Here is a 24,188-nt window from a genome sequence, read left to right as displayed (position 1 = left end):
CGGGCTCGCGTCTTCCCCACCATGTTTTGCCTTTCGTCGCGGTTAGGAGCCTTCAGAACCTTGTATGTACGCAGGCCCTCCCGCTGCTTGGTCCGCTGGACGAATGAACTTGACAAATTCAGCTTATTGGCGACATCCCGGACCGAACTTCTCGGATCACGTCTAAACTGCTTAACTACGCGCTTGTGATCTTTTTCACTGACGGAGCATCCATTTTTGCCGTTCTTCACCTTCCGGTCGATGGTTAGGTTCTCGAAGTATCGTTTTAGTACTCTGCTGACCGTGGATTGGACGATTCCCAGCATCTTACCGATGTCCCGATGTGACAACTCCGGATTCTCGAAATGAGTGTACAAGATTAATTCACGACGCTCTTTTTCGTTCGACGTCATTTTTCCAAATTTACGAAAAATTGACAGTGAAGCATGGCCAACGTGATCTATACACTCTCATCTGATTATAAGCGAAAGCTGAAGATATAATTCCTAAAAATTAAATTTCTACAGCGTTTTTTCCGTGATGCAATTTGATGTGACACACCCTTTAGTTGAGCTTCCGAAGTTCACTCTGACTGTTCTTGTCTGGCTGTTTTTGTCTGACACTCTGACTGTTTTTGCCTGACAACGACTCCGATACTCACCGCATTACATGTGTTTATGTCTGTGACCTGTTCCGTTTCAAGGTACTCTACCAGCTTTTGTAGGTCACCTGCTCTGGCCGCTCTAAGGAACGCTGTATTTGTGTCATTCTGTGAAAGAAAGACAAAAATCATAATACAGTTAGGTTTTTTAGAAAACTGCTATTATAGCTATTATAATTAAGAATGTTTGTGAATATGATTTTGGAGTTGAGTTTTTCCCAGAAGATTCTTGGAATTTTTTTGATAACGTTTCATCAGCGGCCGCATATACTGTGATCTATTTATTGAATTTCTTGGGTCCTTTATCTCCTTGAATATGATATATGGTATGGTTTCAAATTGATAATCATGTTATGGAATGAATTATCCGATTATTCATGTTGGTAACGATTTTTAAACAGTTTTCCAACAAAAACAGTGTATAGGGTGTCGAAGTCAAACTTAATGTTCTCGGCACCCTGTTCTTTCGATTTCTGTCATAAGTAAAGCACATCCCGAACTATCCACAATACCTGGAGTTTCAGATAAGAACTGCTGTAAGAACAACAGAAGAAAAAGTTAAAGTTACTACATCGTGAAATTTAACCGTCTAACACCACGCAATGTATTCATTAATTCTGCAACCATAAATCACAACATATATTTATTATAATTTATCTGCTTCGCCAAATGACCTGGGCAACGATAGCTATGTTATAAAAAAAGAAATGCGAAATAAAAACGAAGTTTTTTGGGTCGAGCTCGGTACAATATTAAAAAACGAAAGGTCATTACAGAGATTCCGCAAGCCCATCTCAAGCACATTGATTTTTTTTTATTTCGCTGAAAAACGAATTACCATGCCTCGAGCTCCCGAACTCGAGTGCGTGAAGAAAACACATGAACAAATGAAGAGCAAACCAACGCATTGGCATTTCTCGTGGACTGACCCATACCCCACTATGATCCAGATGGCCGAAGCCATACGATAGCGGGGGGAGATCCATTTCTTCAGGGACTTGCTATAATTGGTTAATAAAATACCACTTATAAGTCGTTTACGTATGCCTGCCCTCTCGTCAGCTTCTTGGTTTATTTCATCTTCACAAAGTTCTTCCTGCGGGTCTTATCTGTAGCGGCATCGTTTTTTTATATTTTGTGTTTGCGGGTATCGATATCGCTACATACTCGGACAAGTGCAGTGCGATTGCTTCGCGGTTAATTGATGCTATGAAGCAACTGTAGCTGGTCAACACGCGTTTTATTCAGAACTGTTTGGGTACAATTTTAATTTTGGGATATTTTCTATGTGACCAATATGGATATTCTCATACGATAGAAATCGTTCTCTTCTTAATATTGTACAGATGAACAATTATGAACTACGATATGCCAATGAGCTTTTGAAAACCGCATCAATTATTACAGTTAGCCACGGTAAGAATACTAAATTACTCCATGGAACGCACTGCTATTGAAGACAAAAAAGGAAATTCCCTTCATGAAGGCTATGGTAATAATGAGTAATTTTTGAATATAATTGCACTTCCACCTAGAAACATCATTATACGAGCAGCTTACAACGCTGCATTATAATTTTAACTTGTCAATGGAGACCACCAAGTGTCGCGTGCTCTTGAGTCGTGTCATCCATTTATAAAGACTGAACAGCATAATTATAATTACCATTGTGTATAACGTAAACGATTACGGTGTGTAAACAAAGTGAGCGAAAGTTCATCTCAACCCTACAATGGTTCTCGTTCATCGTTTTTGGTGATCGTCATAACAAAATAAAACAGAGGAAAAAAAACCAAAACAATAACGATCTGTCTGAAAATAATCAGAGCATGAAGATTCGTTTTGATTGGGCTTCTGTTGTTATCCGAGTGCGTATGACGATGACGATTCGACGCCGCGATGAGTAGCTTCATAAAGCGGAAAACCACCGGCTGGCGGTGGGTTAATGAAGACGTTGAAGCGAAATCGATCGAGCATAACCAATGAGAATTGCCTGAAGGTATCAGAACTATTACGTTGGTTGCGAACGTTTCGCTTTCGTCTGAATATGTGATGTGGTGAAGCAAAATAAAGGTAAAAAAAAGATTGTAGAAAGAAAATACGACAGTCAGATATAAAAACAGAATGTTAATATGAGGAATCGGTGCGAATTGTTGATTTTTTTGCCATGACTTATTATCACCATCTGGGGGACAATGTGCTTTTTAGGCAGAAAATTAACGTAGATTTGCTCCGAAACAAGCGTCGCAGACTGTTCAGCTTCGAACTGCTGCATTGCGGATATCATTATCCTCAACGTTTGCTGGTTTCATTTTGTATTAAGTTTGGTCTTATGAATAATAAACAAGCCTGGAAAGCAGATGAGAGTTAATATGAATCGAGAATATGGTTGTTATGTCTATAGTATTAAAAATGAATTTAATGGATATTTATCAAATATGCAGATGAGCAAAAAAAAATGGAATTCTTTCTAGTTTGATACTGTATAATAGTTTACATTTTTTCTTAACGAATTTTAATATCTAGTGAACTCTTCACGAATGTATACGAAGTTTCTATGAACAATAGGTAACGATACTCGGTATAAACAACATATTATTAGCGTGGAAAGATAATAGGACCTCTTTCAGAGGAAATTGATTCCGACCGCAAAGGGTTAACTATAAAAAAACATCGGCTTCAACGAAGTGAAACTTTGAAATACTAGAGCATTGTGCAAAACAGTACGAAATTATTTCTTTCTTTAGCCATCCACAACGCGAGATATTGATCACATGGATTCATTTTCTTATATAATTGGATATGAACATCGAATAATGAATCTTCGCGCTAAATTGAATGCTCCTCCACAGACAGACATCCTTAGCCTGTGCAAATACGTCATGATATTGAACAGACAATCCTTTTTTCACTAAACTTCCGGTACATTTCATCCGTACATGTGGGAAATGTAGCCCGACTCAGACGAAACGATCATCACTCATCCAATCAATCAGCTGCGACAAAACCGAACCATCTGAAACGGCTTCCCTCGTTACGGGCCGTATCCGTCGTCTACCACCCAACCGTCATCATATGCAGCCGAAAGAGAGATGGAAGGCTGTCTCGTCATAATAAAAAGACCATCGCCAGCAACATCAACATCAACATCATCAGCAGCAGCAGCGCAATTGAAAAGGAGGGACTATAATTTTCACCATTAAATTGCTTGTCAACGAGTCAATTGAAACTGCAGCGCAGTCTCGCCAGTGCAGAGATAATGGCACCAGAGAATGCCAAAAGGTGTTCCTCCCTATCGGGGACTCTCCTCCTTCATCCTTGGGGCGTATTTGGGCATGTCTTTGCAGCAATTACGCTTATTTATGTGCTTTTTAAGTTCGGCTGTTGCGTGATGTTTTGTGAGTGCAGTTTTGCATGCTGTCCGAAAATGGACAAAATGTTGTTACACTCAAAAGCTCGTAAAGCTCTGCAGCTTACACTTCTGACCGCTGAACGCCGATAACGACCTTCCCTGGACGTCTGGTTGACTAAAAAAGGTGTGTGTGATATGGTGCATTATTGCCGTTAATACAGATGGAGAATTATACTTGAAGATTCATTATGTAGCCTGTTTCGATGCTATGCCCTCCCTCCGTGAGCAGTTAAAATGCGTAAACTAACTTTAATTAAATGGATTTTGTTAGTTCGCCCTTGTGCTATCAAGATGGAATGAATATCCTATTTCATTATTATTTCAACACGTTTTGAAACAGGGGCTTCCCTGGCGACTTGAAATTAATTATTTGATTCATAGCTTCACCTCCAACCAGTTTATCAACCGCACGAGTGTAAAAGTGATGATACTATAATTAATTTTAATCGAAATTCCTAGGAGTGGTAATTTCCATTAGTGTTCTCGAGTAGCAAAAGCATGTGTTTGCTTGGCTCAAATAATCTCGATCGGGGTGAGGTAATCCAATAGAAGGGCTTCACCATCTGCTGTTGAAGGATTGATTCAGGTATAAGATTATTTTTTTTCTCGCAACTATGGCTTCTGTGATTATGTGTAAAGAAGAGAGGTCCCTTATGACGTTACAAAACGACTATAGGATATTCGCGATATATTAGACAACTCAGCGGAACATCCCTGCACTATAGCTGTTCAGTCGGTCAAAAATCGAAGAAGTAACTGTCACAAACTTGTTTTTCTATATTTTTTATAGAAAGTAGACACTCTAACTGAAAAAAAAGTTCAAAATTTCAGAACTGTAGTTACTACCGAGATATATCGAGAAATCAAGATGAAAAATTGCCAAAACAAAATGGATTTTTTTCGAAAAAAAGCAAGTTCTAAAAAAAAAAAAGTTCTGATCATTGCTCAGAATAACTTATAAATATATTATATTCCTATAAACGTTATTGATTAGGCCCTCCGAAAAACTTGTGGTTAAGTGGCTTTATAGATGTATAGATGCAAAAGAAAAAGAAAAAAATAAGAAAAAAATCACAATTTCAGCTTTGTTGATCGGCATCTTTTTACTCCCGGTTCCCGGGTCGAGTCCTTGTTTTTCTTCAAGTTTTAGGTATATGCTAACAAATTCTGAAGAGTATAGCTGCAATGATCTGCCAGGAAGTGTTTTATAGCATTTCGAAAATTGTTGACCCCTTTGGAAATATACAAAATCATAAAATATGCTCAACAATTATACATAACAATAAAGTTTTATTACCCTTTTTTAATTTACTTTTTTCTTTTTGATATGGTTGAAACTTGTCTATGACAATTACTATATATTTCACGACCAACATATTAAAAGGCTTTATCTTCTTTAGTTTGATTGAAACTATAAGTTTATTAAAATACTAGCTGAAGACATGGCCCGAAATCTTCGAAGATGAAAAATGAAGACCAGCTCTACTCTCAGTGGCTTCGCTTCGACTAAAACTGCTTCGGCAGTCGCCCACAACAAAAAAAGACTTGACTAGAAAATGAACTCGTTGACTAGCGAGGATAACTGGTGAACTAGTCCAGTCAGTGGTTATTTTAACTGACTTGACTAATGAATACAAATCTGCTTCTTCATTCAACTGACTTCAATCCACATTTCTACTCCCCTAGGAACGAAATGTATACCCGCGTATATTTATCAAGTATGATATAAAGGTCCTCGCGTTAGTATTAGTAATTAGCGTGCAAAATAGCGCACACACACGGCACGCTATTTTACACGTGTTAGTAATTTTCGTTTACGATACAAAAGAATCTAGCCCACCTGTAGCGTATGTCAAACCACGTTGAACTCAAACATCGATGCATGCACACGTACATGGGAGAGAGAAAGAGAGGAACGAATTCATTTTGGGGGAAGTAACTTCAAAATGCAATGAGGACAATTTGACTGGGAAGAATGAAATGATATAGTCGAGTCGGTAGAGAGATAGCGATAGCGACTAAACGCCCGACTGACTGTTTAGTCGTTTTGGCGGAGAAACTGCGTGAAGAAGCAAAAGTCATTACTAACTGAATACGGATATAGTCAGTCAGATAGTCAGCTAACTATCCTCAGATGACTATGACTATGCAGAGCTCTGGCTGAAGAATCAAGTCCTCCTTCCTTAATGGGCTGCATCCCCTCTCGTTACTCCACACTCTAATGACACATAGTAGGAAATCCACCAAATTTTTAAATACTGTTAAAAATGTTTGAAAATAAAATAACACTTTTTTCCGCCTTTTTCATATCCCTCTATTTTAACCTTTTGCGGACGGAATTATTTTTATTTGAAGAAGCAGTGATGTATAACTTAGTGAGATTATGAAAGATGAACTTTTTTTTATTTTTATCACCTGAAATTGATTAACCCCTAAGACCCAAATTCTTAATTTGTCTAAAAAACCCATTCCACCTTTATCTCGAATATCCGACTTTCAACATAAAATACTCCTAGCAGAAAGCTGCCAGCATAAAAGCAATATGTACGTGTGATAGATGGAAATATTCTAAAGACGTTCTAGTGTGGGTGAACATTGGAAATAATGTCTGATTAATTTGAAAACAAAATCCGCGAAATCCGTCTAAAGACGGGGTTGGGTTGTTGAGGGTTAATTATTTACTAAACAATGTGTTTCAATGTATTGTTTCCATTTTAAAAATATTTGCTATAATAATTCATATAATATCTTTCGAAACAGTCCACAAAAGGCAGTTCATGGGTTCGCATGTATCACAAAAATAATTAGTTTGGCGTCTTCCGTCTTTTATTTTTCTGTTTGGACATACAAAACAATGCTCTTTGCCGCAATACATGGAGTTTTCCATTAAGCCTTTCGTCAAGCATGGGGACAAGTTTGTTTGTTGCTGAGTACCGTTATGTGTTATTCATAGAAGCACAGTTTGGATTTGTGAACAGATTCACTAGACATTAAAACTCTTTCAGAAAAAGTGTGAACTGATATAATAGCATAAAGTATAAGATTAGTATACTTCCTTGCTGTAATGGCTGAGAGCAGACAAACAACCGCATAGACGAAAAACAAATGTCAAAATAATTCATCCATTTCTGTGGAGCAATTTACTCTCTAACCGATTAACAGACCCGAAAGCAATTTAAACAATTTTATTTTTAAGTAATCCTCTCTTTTTCTATTTAATCCTGAAACGTATGGGACATGTAGTGTTTTAATTGAAAAGTCCATTTTTTCTTTGAACACAAGAGTTATAATGTCATGACATTACATTGCTTTTTGCAATAGCAAAGCTGTTTCGGTGTTGCTCATGATAGCGTCTCGATATGTTCTTCCTCATGCCGCTTCGGTTGATTGTGTCGCAGTCAATCATTCTCTACCTTTTTTTTTATTCTTTTTTTTTTCAAGACTTTCAGCCTCCTAGGCTAGTTCGTCTCAGAAAAAACGGCCTAAACCATGCCGCGATGTGCGCTTACTATAATTAATTTTACATGCACATACGGACAAGCAATTAAAAAAAAACAAAAAACAGATTTCGTCAAGAGAAGTTCCACGTATTTGAGCTTTTTTCCCCTGGTCGTTTGACGAGGATGTCCGCTTACCCGCTGGCCCCAGGCCACAGATGGAGAATCCGCGGAACTCGAAGATGCCGACAGTTCTTTTTCCCTATCGCGAAGGGGAAGGAACAATGATCTTCGATTTGATCACAAGTTTTTTGTTAATTTTTTTTTTTTCAAAAAACAGTTCGTGAAGGGGCTTCACAAAACACATCACGAATGCTCCCGCTGATCCCGTGTAAGTTCCGGAGGTTCTCGTACTTTGAACAAATACAGACGATGTGTTCGACTGAATTGAGAACCTCGCACATGTCACAAAAGGAATGAAAGGGTCCTCTGTTGAAGTTGTGAGACATGTTGTAGTGGCCGGTTCTTAACCTGGATAAGATTCGTTACTCTCTCATCTTTTTGATGTCTTCGAATCTGGTGATGGATCCTTTGATTCTCCGGAGGAACAGCGTCGCTTCAACGGACCATTTTTCCGCACAAAAGTTTTGAAGGAAATAAGAGAGTTATTATGCCCGCTACCCCGAAACCAACTTCATGCATCCCTTGCATCTCTACCTTTGTGTATATGTCGACCATGAGTTATTGAGACAGCTCACGACATCGGGATGTTGTCCTGACCCCGTCAAATCGTCGAATTCAAATTCTTGTTTGTTTCGTCACCCCTAATCACATGTTCATAAATAATTATTCAAAATGAGTAATGAAAGTAAAGATTATGTGCTCCCGTGGCCGAGTGATTAGCGTCAAACCTAACATGCCGGGGGTTCGGGTTCGATTCCTCTGACTTGCACTGTGGTCACGCGTATTCTAGAGCTTGCCACTCAGAATGCATTCAAGGCGTGTTATTTGGCATAGAAATCTCAACTAAGTACTAATGAAAATGACGCAAGTAATACTACGTTGAGACGGCGAAGTTCCTCTAGGAACGTTAGTGCCATATAAGAAGAAGAAGAAGAATGAAAGTAAAGATAGAAGGCACGAAGTCAGTTTTGAAGTGTTAAAATTAGAAAGAAAATTTTCACATCATGTTATTTGATTACTCCAAACACGTATTATTGACTCTCATCTAACTCTTTAACTTTTTTAACTGAAACTCTTCAATAAACACAAAATTGTCTTCAGAAATTTTCGTATGAGAGATTTCTTCACCACCAGGAAAAAATGGTTTTCGTTTACATAGAATACTAATTTGATACGGAAAAGTTGATTTTCATTCATAGTTTTTATTTCAAAAGCGTGTTCATTCCGCCTGAAAATCAATTCTTATCTTTGACCCTTCCCGAACTCTGAAAACGAAGCTCAATACCGTTTATGCAAGTGGATGAAGGTTCGTTGCAGCGGACGTTGCGCCATCTGTCATTCGACAACGTAAATAAATTCGTTCTGTTTGAAAAACGGTCGACGGTTAAATTATTTGAATATTGTTTGTACAAAAATACTAAAATCGGGATTAAAAATAGGAAATTTTTATGCATTCATATAGGAGTTATATGTGTTTTTAAGCCAAATTTAAGAAACAATACAGCAAAAATTATTTTAAAAAAAAATTCTGTATAGTGCTATCCTAATCGATATTAAATACACGGTATTCGGTATCCTAGCGGTATCATATATAGTTTACGACATATTCTAATGCCTACCAAGTTTTCGGTGTATAATTTCACAAGAATCCGCCAAGTCGTTTCGGAAGAGTTTAACCACGAACATCGTCACAAGAGATTTTTATATATAGAGAATAGAACATGCCACCTTATCTCTGGAACGCCTTAACCGATATTCACTAAACTTGACATACATGTTCCATACACATTAGAGGCGGTCAGAACCGTATTAGAAATAGGAGGACAATCACTGAAAGGAGGTGGGGCTGAATTCTGGACAAATCCATATATAATTTCCTTTTTTTATGAAAAAAAATACACGCCTCTATCAAAGTTTGGCCGTAATATAGTTACAAATGGTCTTAAGCAACTTGTTCCGATCATAGCAAGTGAAAAATACCAAAAGTGTTGAAAAAACGTTGAAAATAGTTTTGTCCGCTTGCTTGTATAATCGCCCATAGTGCCCTGGTGCGCTCCACACTTTGACAGTGCTTTATGAAGGCCTAACCATTAAGGTGGTTGTGCGCTCCCTAATGTGAGGTTTCGCCCAACCACATCATCGAGCACCTCCAACGAGCTGCTGGCCACTTCTGATATGTAAATTGATCCCACTAGTTATAACATGTGGTGTCAACGAGCGAATGGATTTTAATTACTTGACCGTTGTTGAGCAATTAGTAACCCTACGATGAATATAACTTGCTTTCGTTACATTGAGCTTTGCATAGTTTATTTCACTCTCTATCTCAGCGTGGATATTGACATATTGAGTTATGTGTAAGCTTACTTTCTCTGGTTTGTAACTAATTGAACGATGTCATCCGCTTCTTGCTGTCTGCACTACTAGCTACTTACGTCGTTCATAAATTTATGTCAATAAAACGGGAATTTATTCGTAATTGTACTCGTGGTGCGAACATTGCTTCAGTGCGCAAATTGATTCAAGTTCCAACCGAAAAAAAATATGTATATAAGTGGCAAAAAGTTAACATTGTTGAGGACAACCAAACCGAAATGTCATTTGCATATTCAAGCACGCGTTCGCCTTCTTTCTCTGCGTAAAGCAGCAAACAAATCACCATTCATCAACTGACCCCAACCGATGACATCATCCCTGGGTGGTGGACTGCGAAATGGTGCTGACCACAAAATGAAAAGAACACCTTCAAAACAAACACCCTTTTCCGAGCATCGAGCTGTCCGTTGTCCTCGCTTATCATATATCTGTGCCAGTAGATCAGCAACGGTAGGCTCTTTCAAGTCGTCTGAGAAACGTGCACACGTTTCAACGCTAACGCTAGTAGTCAACGCGCGAAAATAATCCGAGAGAAAGGAGTAAAGCAAACAAATATGAATATATGGGTAGTAGCATCGCGACGAGGGATATGGAGAGAGAGCACATTCATTTACTAATGAATGGTTGATTTATTGGCGCGACCAGGGCTCGCTATCACCTTGCTGCCACCTCTGGAGCTAAATTAAAAGCCATAGACCGCAAGTGAAAAATTACTGACTATATCAGTTTCGTAAGATGTGTGTTCATTAAAAGATGATAGATGTCATTTGTTATTCAATTTTGTCCAGTTTAAGAACGACCATCATGGCTGCTATTTATATGCCGCAAATTAGAAGCACTTTATTATTGAGGTTTGTTTATTCGTAACCATATGGTGATTCTCACCACCGTCGAAACTCCACCACGAAGGTTACCGATATTTTTTTTTTTTTGAGTAATTCACTGCTGATTTACAAAATGTCAGAAGAATGCCCTATCGTAACATCTTCCTATTCCTGAAACTGAAATGAACGATGAAACAATGACATGTAGTCGTTTGAGAAACGGAACCTCATTTCGATAAACGAGTTTCAGAAATGATCCAAGAATTGGAAGAGGCTCTACTAGAAAGCATCATTACTGCTTCGGAACAGAATAAAAATTGAGAATAAGAGATGAGATGTAATTTTCCAATAAATTTCGAAAAAGTGAAAAAATTAAGTCATTTAGAAAAACGGAGAATGTCCGAAAATGCTTCTACACGATCTCCAATAATTTCTCAATTACACAGTGATCAAGAAGTTCAACAACAACCATCGGCAGATGTGGTCTCTTAGGTTTCATTTCTACTGCTCCAATAGCTTCCACGTTTTGAGAAACTTCGCCTTTTAAGTGTAGTTTTAGGTTTTCATAGCCAAAGTGTTTTGATTATTGGTGTTGAAGAAACCTCGATGTTCAAGAATTATTTTTTTCAATCTTCCTTTTTCGGGGAAATGACAAAAAAAAATCAAAAAATCAAAAATTACCAAACCTTGATTTTTTTTATTTTTTTTCAATCGAATGTTTTTTTCCAACCTTCACAATGTCTATTGTTATATAAATAAAAGTAGTACTTTAATATTGTAGAAAAGTTCACAATTTTTTGTTTTTTGTATTTTTGATTTTATTCGGTTTTTCGAACAGCTGAATCAGTGAAACAAAAAAATACTCTTGCCTCAAATTACCATATGTATCAATAATCCCGATAACCCCGACTAACCCCGAGTTGCCGCGGATAATCGGTATTGCTAACCTTAGATTCAGATTAGGTAAAGGTAAGTTAAGTTTGGTTAAGTTATGTTAGGTTTCTTCTCTTCTTAGCAAACGAAAAATGCTAAATCAGAAAACAAGCAGAGAAATGTGACGAATAAAAATTAAATAAATAAAAAGAAAAAAACGATGAAAAAATCGGTCCCATTGATTCGTGTGGACTGAGTTCTAACGTGGATGCCAAAACGGATGCGAAAGACAAGCACAGTGACACGGCACCGGCCCTTTTGAAGGAATTTTGTTGCCTCAACATGGTATTACTCGTTACATTTTTAATAGTGTTTAATTAATTTTTATGGCAAATAACACACTATGAATGTATTCAGAATGGCAAACTCCAGAACATGCGTGGCCACAGTACAAAGTCGGAAAAAATCCCCCGACCGGAACGGGAACCGAACCCGAACCTGCGGCATAATAGTGTGTGACGCTAACCGCTAGGCCTAGAATGCCTCCATCCTCTTTCTTTCCCTCTCCAACCGAAAATCGCATAGTCCGTCTCACATCATCTTATATGATACAAAGGTCTCCAATATTATCAAAAAGACATGCGTTTCTCGATACTTTACGCATTTTCAGAAGTTTTCTACGATTAAACATGTTATTAGTCTCATAATAGAAACTAGAATCCCAACAAACAATCATTAGCTTTTATTAAACTTGTCAGTCGAATAATGGTCGAACAATAGCAATGAGTGCTTGATAGAACGATGTGTTGAACTATTTGTTGTATAAAAGAATATTCAAACCAAATTGTTCAATTTTGTTCAAGCATCTATATTTACCTGGTTAATATTGTCGGTTCTCAGTCAGACGGGACTAAGTAACATAATTATGATTTCGTGTAAATCGAACTTTTTCAAGCTGTGTAGTTTTAGTTGCTTTCAATCAATCTCCCCAATTGTTTTTCTACAGCTCTTAGTTACAACGCTATGTACTTGGTCCACTCTGACTGAACCAAACAATATTTTTCAGAGACTTGGACCACTAAGAGAGAGAGTACGGAGCGGTGAGAGAGTAAAGAAAGGAGAGTGAGAGAGAAGAGTAAGGAGAGAGAGAGAAATCAGGGAAAGGAGAGGAGAGAGAGAAGAGTAGAGAAAGAGAGGAGAGATTTTTTTATTTAGTCATATAGGTGCCAGACAAGAAAAGATAGCAACACTTCAATGAACCGAATGCAACATTTTTCATTACATTGTTTTTCTTTCTATTATGTCTGTAAACGTAGCAAATCATGAAATAAAAGAGGAATAATAGATGAGTAATTGTAAATAGATAAATATTACTAGAATTAAACGCATGGATTAATTGGAAGGATACAGCATATATGAAATAAAAAGTAGTTCAGAACCACTCGATTGGGAAATAGTAGCTATCTTCGTTTATGAGAGTAGCTTTCTAACCTTTATTATTTTGATTAATCACGCCTGACCAAAACAATAAAGTCTAACAATTTAACAATATAACGAACGAAGATAGTTACTATATTCCACCACCACATATTACATCGTTTAAATCGAACTGTTACAAATCTCCGGGACTAAATAAAAGGTTGTAAAGTTATGCAACTTAAGATATTACTACTGCATATATACCCAGAGTACCATATGTCGTACGATGGCATAGTTCATATAATTTTTCAAGAGTTCAATTCTCATTCTCGAAATTCTTCCGAAATGGAAGCAAAGTGACGAAATACCAACATAACTACATTCGACGTCAGAAAATGACAAAAAAAATCGTAAAAATTATGACTGTCGGCGGAAAAAGGCCAACAAGAGGGTAGTGGAATACGCCATTTTTAGATGTTGTAAAAGATAGAATGGTTGAGCATATTAATAGTTTACAAAAATTTTATTAGCAAATTGGAACCATGTTTTATTCGCTTCCCGTTTCAAAGCTATGTTAGATCAGACTGACCCGAAAAAAAATCCCTAACATTCCCTGATTTTCCAGTAATTTTTCGGAAAAATTCCAGATGTAGACTAGTAATCAAATTCGCCACTAGTACATTAGCTGTATTTCTTAAAACATTTAGTTAGCTTAAACAATGAAATTTAAGAACGTCTGCCGATATCTTGTAATAAATGAACTGTTTGTGATTTTTAATTGAGCTAAACGACGATTGCGAAGTTTCGTTTAAGATTTAAAAAATGTCATTTTCATTTTAATTCGGATCAAACATCAAATATTAAAAAGGTCAATAATCAAAAGTTTCTCGAATTGAAAAAATGAAGAAATCGAATTAATGACAGCAAGATCAAGGATATTTCAATGCTTCATAAGTTTTAAAACCAGAACTTGGCATTTCAGACGAAAATTCAAGATTTGTCTGTCGTAAAATTTTGGCAATTTTTTTTTAATCCATCAATCTATTGATGAACCGTGTAAAATATGCAATCCGAAGCTACCCAAGTTCAAGCTACTTTTCTTCTCTTGGACTTTCAACAGTTGCAGCTTGCGCAATATGACCAATTCATATTGCGCAAGCTGCAGCTGGAGAACGTTCCAGGAACATTGACGTCTGTTTTGACTAATGTTCTGAAAATGTGTACAAATCAACTAGTTGATCAAAAGTATGTATCTATAAGAAACTCAAACAGCTGGTACAATTTGGATCTTTTACGTCTAAAACGAAAAAGGGACAAATGGTACAAAAGGTTTTGTAGAACAAATAGGAATTATCATTGGAACATGTACATGATTGCGCGCAATAAATATTCACAAACGATAAAGAAAACTCGTTGTGAATATTTTCAGAGGAAAATTGATCAGCATAAAAATAACAGCAAAGAGTTATAGAGAATTTTAAAATCATTGTTCAGACCTAGTAGATGCAAACCGCGGTCCATAACCTTTAATGGCACATTAGAACAATCTGAGCAAGTAATAGCATCCAAATTCAACGATTATGTTGTCAACAGCGTTTCATTGATCAGTCAATCCATTGAATTGGTCGATGAACCCGATGAAATAAAACAGCCGGTTAATAGTAGTTGTAAATTTGAAGATTTTCACCCAATTACATTTAATGAACTTAGAAATATTTGTTTCTCATTAGAAAAAACGACTGGCGTAGATAATGTTAATGCTAGAGTTGTTCAAGATTGCTTTCATGTAATTTGTTACATCTTGCTGGACCTCATTCATACATCATTGCTAACTTGTTATGTACCACAAGTGTGGAAGGAATCCTTAGTAGTTCCCATTCAAAAGGTTGCAGGGACGATTAAAGCCGAAGAGTTTCGTCCCATCAACATGTTGCACACGTTAGTGAAAATTTTGGAACTTGTTGTTGAAGGCCAGCTGTTCGAACAATCGGGATATCGGGAACGTCATTCCAGTGAAACCGTATTGAACTTGGTGTTAGCAAAATGGAACGAAAAACTAGAAGGTAAAGACACGATGGTTGCTGTTTTCTTGGATTTAAAGCGCGTTTTCGAGACAATTTCTAGGCCCTTGTTGTTGAACACGATTAAGCGCTTTGGAATTACGAGTACTGCATATAAATGGTTTGAAAGCTATTTATATGACAGAACTCAACGGACTGCTTTCAACGATTACATTTCCAGTCCCGTAGGGAATAATCTTGGAGTACCTCAGGGAAGAGTATTAGGGCCCATTTTATTTATTATCTACATCAATGACATGTGACGAGTTTTACGATATTGCGATATTAATCTTTTTGCTGATGATACTGTGTTATTCATTGCAGCTAAGAATGTAAATGAGATCGTTTTCCACTTGAATGGAGATTTGCGTTCTTTAAGTAGATGGTTGAAGTATAAGCAATTGAAATTGAACATTAATAAGACTAAATATATGGTAATCTCGCGAAATCGAATAAATGAAAACGTCTCTATTGTGATTGATGATGAGACCATTGATCGCGTTCGGGAGATTAAATATCTTGGCGTGATTATTGATGACAAACTTAAGTTCAATACTCACATTGACAATGTCATCAAAAAAATTGCCAAGGAGTATGGTATTTTGTGTCGACTAAGAAACGATTTTACTGTTTGCAGTAAAATACAGCTTTACAAATCAATCATCTCTCCTCATCTAGACTTTTGTTCTTCCATTTTGTTTTTGGCCAATGAAACGCAAATATCGAGATTACAGCGCTTGCAGAATAAAATAATGCGTTTGATTTTTCAATGTAGCAGGTTCTTCATATTTGATGCTGGACGCTCTGCAATGGTTATCTGTGAAGCAAAGAATTGTATATTTAACTATAGTGTTCATTTTTAATGTAGTTAACGGTTTGCTGCCTCGATATTTGTGTGATCGAGTTCAAAGGGGAAGTGACTTTCATAGATATAATACTAGAAACGCGAATGAAATAAGAACACCAACATGTGCTTCACAAAATTCGCTATATTTTAAAGGAGTAAATGTTTTCAACTCGATGCCAAGACATATTAAATGTGCAACAACACTAGCAGAATTTGAGAGAAACTGTATTTCACACGTTAAAACTGTATTTTCCTAACAGCCAAAAATTTTATTTTTATTTTGATAACGATTTTGACTGACGAAGTTTTATACGAACGGATATCTTAAAGTGAACAGTTTTTTTATTTTTTTGTTTTTATTATTCTCAATGTATGACCTGACGAAGTTTTTTTTAAACGGATTATATTGTTTAGACAATTTTGAAGAGAAATGAAAGTTTTCGGGTTCTTCTTTGGAATCACCCTCGAGATACTCTGAAGACACCGGCGAATATGGGGGCTGTGGCAAAAATGGATTGCTTTCACTCATCCTACGCACCTATCCCACTGCTTTATTTATCCTACACAGCGTAGTGTTAGATGACGTATTATCAATGTTTAGTCGAACATCGATCTCGTTTTTACACAGTGTTCCCGGAATTTATTCATGATAACAATGATTTACTGTTTACCTAGGAAGAACACCTAATTTGTAAACAGAACCGTTGGAATCGGTCAAACAAACGAATATGCCCTTCGACATCGATATACGAGCTTGTTTGTCTTGGAAATGAATGTGAGTTTCATTCTGAATCGGAATATGAATCTCAAACTGAATCTAATCAACTCTTTTCACCAAGTCAAATAATTGTCAGTCATCATAGCTTCAGTCATACAAGTTGTGCTAACGTTGTCTCTGCTGTCTTCTTCGTCAGCATCATCGTCTTTGTAAAGGACCCGTCTTATGCATTCAATTTGCGATATCCTCTATAGTAGACAAAGGTATAACTTTGTAAATACAAGAAAAAATATCCATTGCATAATGCAACTTTCTCTGAACCAGACTTGCACGTGACAGATCTGGGATAATGTATCTATTTAGCTCGAAATAAAACGCCCTCCTACGCCGCTGTGTAATTACCTCATAAGGAAAACGTTGTACTTGAAGTGCATGGAACCGTCACACTCACACGAAAATTACACCGGCGGCTTCAGTTATCGCCGGGAAAGATAACGAAATTCGCGTGCCAAAATGATGAATGTGCAAAAGCAAACGCAAACATCCGTTGAAGGTGGTGCGGCCCAAATACCCACCCATGCTACAAAGATGTTCATAGTTAGTTTGCTAACTCGCAAACATATGTCCGTATGGACAGCTGCTGCAACACAACATCTTGGTTTCTCGAGCTGCTTCAATGCTGATATCAAATCATCCATTGAAATGTAGTCATTTTGCACTGAGAAATATTAATTTTGAAGCAAATTTGAACAGAAACTAGCCGCTCAATTTTTCTACAGTGCGCCCCTCTAAACTAATTACAGGTCGTGATTCGTACAGCTGTTTTACATGCCGACATACCGATTAGTTTTATTTTCCGCCACCGCCGCCGCCGTAATAAAAACAGATAACCACAATCTTGGGACCAGTACCGGAAAGATAATGAAGATAACGCCGTTTGTGGCAAATTATATTCCACTGCGCGAGAAAACGATTGTTGCTATACGATGCGCGATCGCTGCCGATATCACGCTCTAATGAGATTTGCGTGCAATTTGCATAATCGAGTCAAATGGGGCGATTAATATTAGACCTCAAATATTTACGTCCGTCGGTTCGATCGCGCTATATGTGTTGTATAAGATAAGCTCCGTGCGCCTGAAACCGGAAGTAAAACACACAATTCTTTGAGAAGCATTGCAAAAATTCTAATAAATTTTTGAAAGAACAATTTGAAGTGCTCTCGTCGTACGTAGGATCTAGCTTTGTTGAAATTACGATGCTGACGCACACGACTCTGACCGAAACAGGAAAACAGAAGATGAACGGTGGTTTATAGCGAAAAGTTAGAGCGGTTTGACCTATTTTCGCATCCTGTATGCACAATGTTACTTAGAGGTACGGTTCGTTTGAGGCTATTATGCACCAGAGCTGCAAAATAGAATTTTGTATTTTTTCTTCAGAATGAAAATAAAGTTCCAGTAGTGTAAATCATTGAGACAAGCGGGCGACTTTTGCACAAGTCTGTAATCAATATGCATTATGATATCATATTTCATTGGTTTGAATACTCTCGTCACGAGATCCATTCGCTTGGATGCAACGTGTTATCAATTAATCCGGACGAACAGAACAAGTCGTACACATAAACGCCTATTCGCTACCACACCACAATGTGTCTATAATTAGACGTCATAAATATCTTCACCTTCATCTGATGACTATCGGCTCCACAATCTAGTGTTTTATTACATGAGAATCAATAATCGCACATGTTTCTCTGTTTTTTTTTTGTCGGGATTGCTAGCTATGTCTTGTTCACATGCCCAGTACATTTTCATACCTGGCCGTTGGAACGTTTTCGGTATCTGCAAAATCAACAAATGAAGGCACATTCTAAAGTCTTTTTTTTTTGCACACTTTTGTATTTACCGGAGGCTCGAATAATTTCACGCTGCTTTTCAACAAAAAAAGGGAAGAGGAATTTGAATTACGAGAACGTCACCGTCTTTCGATGGTTCTGGAAAGATCCTGGTGTTGCTGGCGATTATTACGATTATTTGTACACAAATTCTCAATTCCTCCTCACTTCCTTTAGGCTTTGTACTTAAACGTTCTTTCCACGACGATGTGTTGATGATGACGTTGATGCTATCTTGTATTATAGAGACTTTTAACTTCTTCATCTCATCTAGCCTCAAAAAAGATAAAATTGGAAAAATTAAAAAACTAATCTTTCATCACTGGGCTTTGAGAAAGGTCATTTAAGGCCCCACGCAGACTGCAGACTTTTTATCAGCCGATAGTTGGGGCGGCTACTTATTCAGAACGAAAAGGTATGCATATGTCCACATAACGATTTAGTATCGACCGATAACAAATTCGATGGGCTTCCGGATTGCCTTCAAACTAAGGTCACCAGGGCTCGGTGTGCACACTAGCAGCTCAACCCGACCAAACTATCGTCAGTCTGTCTTCGGGGGCTCTTAGATGACCTCGCCGCCAATTGGTTGTCAGCTGGATGACTATTGAATCGAGAATGATGTTTTGAGAGAGAGAGATGGAAAGATAGAGAAAGAGGAGAGATGAAGAGAGGGTGTCGAAGCTCAGTAAACGCTCAGTAAACTATTCTCAAAGCATCGAAGCAATAAAATTTACAAATTAACTCTCAACATCAGCATTGACATAAATCGAAATCGAAATCACTAGCATTGGCAGCGCATGTGGAGTGAAGATGAGTTGGGTCGTTGGTTACACACGATTATCCCTAAGGTCTCGACGAGTGCATGGTTCAAGGGATTGAATGTAGGTCATGATTTCATTCGCGTGATATCTCGGCTTATGTCCAATCACTACAACCTAAACGCGCATCTCTATCGCATTGGGCTCGCAGCAAACAATCTTTGTGATTGTGGCGATGGCTACCACGACATCGAGCATGTTGTCTGGTCGTGTATCCGGTTCCATGCTGCTCGCTCTCAGCTCTCTAGAGTACTGAGAGCACAAGGCAGACAATCGGATATCCCCGTCCGGGATATCTTAAGTAGCCGTGATCCTGATCTTCTGCTTCATCTATACCTGTTCCTCAGAAACGCCGATGTCAACGTTTAATGATGTTTCCTTCGTTGTGTCCCCGTTTCATATCCCTCCTATCTAAACGATAAACTTTTACTTAGTCGCGGCAATACATACACACACTCTTTACAGATACACGGGCCAAAGGTTGTGCAGTCCACTGATCATTCAACAAGAGCCAAAGGTTGTACCGCTTATGACAACTCTACACGAGCTGATGATTGCGCCGGCTAGTGACCATTCTATCCTGGATTCCTCGAGTCGAGAAAGACGCACCACGCTAGATATGGGGTACAGACTAGGGGGGCGTTGCTGATTAATGGTCAGCTGCATCCCAATAGCAGGTATCCCGTGTGGGGCACACGTACAGAGCATCGAAGACTGCAACATACCAATTATGAGAACACTTGTAATACTAACCTCGAGCCAACCGCGAGTAATCGGTTACATATTACTAACATAGTTGTAAGCACACATTGTAGAAAAATTGAACTCCCGGCCCCGTTAGGCTGACGCCATATGAGCCTTAATAAAAATATATATTTTGGATAAAAAAAAAAAAAAAATCAGCATTGACATGTACTTGATTGTTCGTTGTCTAGAGCGTCGCTGAACGCTGAACTTATTGAATATCCAAGTACACCCATACCTCGCTATACGGCCGCTCGTTATACGGCATTTAGCTATAACGGCCCTCTTCAATTAAGGCACGTTTTCGACTTACGGCCTAAAATGATTCGCTAAAACGACATCAAAATTTTTATTCGATGTCGATATACAGAACCACTATATTGATTTAGCATGAAATCGCTGTATACATACACATATTTTATGTACAGGGTAATTCAGATTAAACGCTTACGCAAAAAAAATCGAATAGCTCCTTATAAAAATTTTGTTTCGCTCCGTCGACGATAACACTGCATTCCCCACTTCGGGACGATAATATACGGCTACTCGTTCAGTCTGATCGGATGGTTTTTAGTGTCAAGATGTACAATTTACAAGAACGTGTATTTTTAGTGAAATCGTATTACTCGAGTAACCGAAGCCCTGAAGAAACTTTGTCCCCTTATGGTAAGAATTCCGGATTTAAGTCCGCTCGATTACTTTCTGTGGGGGTACGTGATGAACCGTTACTATGTCAATAAGCCACAAAATTTAGAAGAACTTAAAGAAGAAATAACTCGTATTTTTAACAGCATCGAAGTCGTAATGTGCATGTACATGAAGAATTTTGTTCACCTTTTAAAACGCGTTATCGAGAAAAGGGGTGGTCACATCGAAATGTGCGTGAGCCTTTTATCTGAAAGACCCTCTAGCATGGAGGCGATCTGGTGTAGTGGTAACATCCATGCCTCTCACGCTAAAGGTCACGAGTTCAATTCTCACTCCAGACATTCTTCCAAAAATGGAAGTAAAAAGTGACGAACCAGCCAAATGAGTTGAAAATCACTATAATACAGATAATAAAAAAAAAAACCCTCTAGCATGAAGTTGTTTAATTCTTGTTTATGGATTATTGTTGGTTTTCGGAGTCTGTTATTATTTTTTGTGCAAATATGTGTACTTGTTATGTATGTATTTTTGATTTATCTATATAAATAAAAATGTAAGGCAAAATCTGTTGGTAAGCGGAAAACCCGAAGAAGGGATGGTCCGATTTTAGCCTCCTGTATTTTGTTGTATTCGTCTCTTCTCGTAGATCAATATAGTGGAGAGAAAAATCGGAAAATCCTAAAGGAAGGTCGGAAAATTCGGAAAAATGAATTCCCACATGTTCGAAAATTACATCATCATAAGTGTTGTTAGCCCATTCGATATTTGCGCTATCGAAATTGATCTTTGTTCGTAAGTGGAAATGGATTTTCAGGTGAAATAACGCATTTTCATATCTTATATCTATAAATAAAAATGGAAGGCCAAATGTGTTGGTAAGCGCAAAACCCGAGGAAGGAATGGTTCAATTTCAGTCATATATATTTCGTTGTATTCGTCTCTTCCCGTTGATCAGTATAGCGGAGAGAAAAAAAAAATCGGAAAATTGAATTCCCATATGTTATACAATTAAATAAGCGTTGTTAGTCCATTTGATGTTGGTGCTAACAAAATTGTTTTTTGTTCGAAAGGTGAAAAGGATTTCCAGACGGAATAACGCATTCCTATATCTTCTATCTATATAAACAAAAATGGAAGGCCAATGGAATGGAATGTGTTTGTGTGCCCTAAACCCGAGGAAGGAATGGTCCGATTTGAGCTGTCTTTATTCTGTAATATCTCTGTATCAAACAGGTATTTCATGCAACGGAGAAACATGTTATCTCCAAATGCTTGAAGAATCTTGAGCGAGAATTGTGTCTGAAAATAGTTTTATATTATAAGGACGAATTTTTGTATAAGTACTAGACAATTTATAGTTAAAGGAAATTGTAAAGGGTCAAAGGGTAATCAATCAATGAAGAGTTTAGTGATTGGACTCACTAACGTTCACTTAGTAAGAAAACGGGATGTTTGAAAGTATTCAAATCAAAAAACCTATTTTGGGCAGGACGAAGTTCGTCGGGTCAGCTAGTAAGAAATAAAATTCATATGGTGAATGATAAACCATGTGACATATAATTTAAACTTGGAACAGATCAGATTGAATTTATATGAGTTTGTATGAATTTGTATTGAAATAATTGATTCCTTATACGGCTCTCCGTTTTGCGGCCAAATTTTGTGGAACGAATCTAAGCCGTAAAGCGAGGTATGGGTGTAGTTTTTCAGTATCTCTTAGCAAATTTGCAATTCTACAATCATTACCAAAGGAATAATCCACACTTTATTCTATACAGCACCTAACGCAGAATGCAACAGAAAATCTAAACCATATCAGTTGTGTGGTGGCGGTGAAAGCAATAGCAACCGCTGCGAAACTGATTATCGCTTTCACTTTTGAACCAAAGAACACAGCTTCCACCGCAGTAAAATACCTTCTTCGAAATGGGATCACATCTCATGGATGCCACTTTTTTTCTCAAAAAATCTGTATTGAAATCTATATTACATTTCAATTCAGGGAACTTTGAAACTCAAACAATTGAACATGCCGAGTTCGTCCGCAACAAAATGGTTCTCGCTGGAATCTGTCGTTAAACATAACCTAGAGAAATTCAGCAACGACGGAGACCAAAAAATGGAACGAATGGAATCATTTGAACGACTCGATGGCCAAACCTATCTGGACTTTAGGATATTTTATAATTGTAAAGCAATAGATAGTTAGTAAGTGTCCCAATCGATCAATCCAAATACATCATGAATCTATCATGAAATGTCTGGAAACAATGCACTCAAAATTGGCCAATTTTCGTGACGCGACCGATATCTGGTTCTTTATATGTACTCCTTATATGTTCTTGAAAATGTAATCCTGCGTCAAAACGTGTAGATGGTTGGATTGAAATGGATTGAAAATATCTTTCAATCCTTCAAAAAGCAGTTTCAAAGAAAATAAATGTTCACGACAGTATATGTGCACATTTAAAAGTTACATTCTCTATACTTTTGAATGAAAAAGTTGAACATTATTTATTCATTGTAACGCTAACCGATAACGCAGGCGTTTGCATCTGAATGTAGGGCATCACCTTACATATGAATGTCGAAAAGCCATCCCCCAATTTGTGCACTAACGTCTCTTCAACTGCCTGTCAATGAACAACAATGAATGACAAATCACCGAAATTTTCAAAAAGAGTTTAATTTTCCATCCCCCAATTTGTGTACTAAAGCCTCTTCAACTGCCTGTCAATGAACAACAATGAATGACAAACCACCAAAATTTTCAAAAAGAGTTTCATTTGCCGAGTCAACTTATAAATTTTACGGGTAGATTACTTTACGCCAAATCACATTATTATTTGAAAATTTCTAACAAATAAAAATAATGCAATATATTCAAATTGACAGCCATTGGTGTAGTCCTACGTCTCCCCGATTATGTCGAACATGTAACTAATTTAGGAAGAAGCGCCCCTCCATTTTCTACTAAATAACAAAAATATCATAAATATTATTCAAACTCAGAAAATTTTGCTGCAGGTTTTGATCTTCTAATTGGTCTTATTCAAGGCTAGAATGAAATTTAAATTTCAAGCCCCTATAATACCACGAAAAAAACGCTCCTCTTTCGTCAGTTGTTGCTCTGCTTCCGTGTGAATTGTTCGCCCACAAATCTCTAGATTCCGAAGCTAAAGAAAGCTAAAGAATGCTCAGACATACACAACGCACACTTAGTGAAGTGCGTGCATTGACAACACAGAATCAATTTTTATTTGCTCTCAACCCCGTATCCATGAGT

At 37.5% G+C, this 24,188-nt stretch overlaps 1 protein-coding gene across 8 annotated transcripts in view; it reads right to left on the bottom strand.

Moving 5' to 3' along the window:
* Nucleotides 1-24,188, bottom strand: part of LOC129780345 (ankyrin-3-like) — a 172,561-nt gene that overhangs the window by 73,677 nt on the left and 74,696 nt on the right. For all 8 annotated transcript variants that reach the window (XM_055788501.1, XM_055788502.1, XM_055788500.1 and 5 more), the window contains exon 2: nucleotides 641-748. In XM_055788501.1, the coding sequence (XP_055644476.1) occupies nucleotides 641-748 (108 nt within the window). The remainder of the gene's footprint in view (nucleotides 1-640; nucleotides 749-24,188) is intronic.

This window comes from Toxorhynchites rutilus, chromosome 3 (assembly GCF_029784135.1).
Source record: "Toxorhynchites rutilus septentrionalis strain SRP chromosome 3, ASM2978413v1, whole genome shotgun sequence".
In the NCBI taxonomy this organism is placed as follows: domain Eukaryota; kingdom Metazoa; phylum Arthropoda; class Insecta; order Diptera; family Culicidae; genus Toxorhynchites; species Toxorhynchites rutilus.
This window is presented reverse-complemented; position numbering and strand designations above follow the sequence as displayed.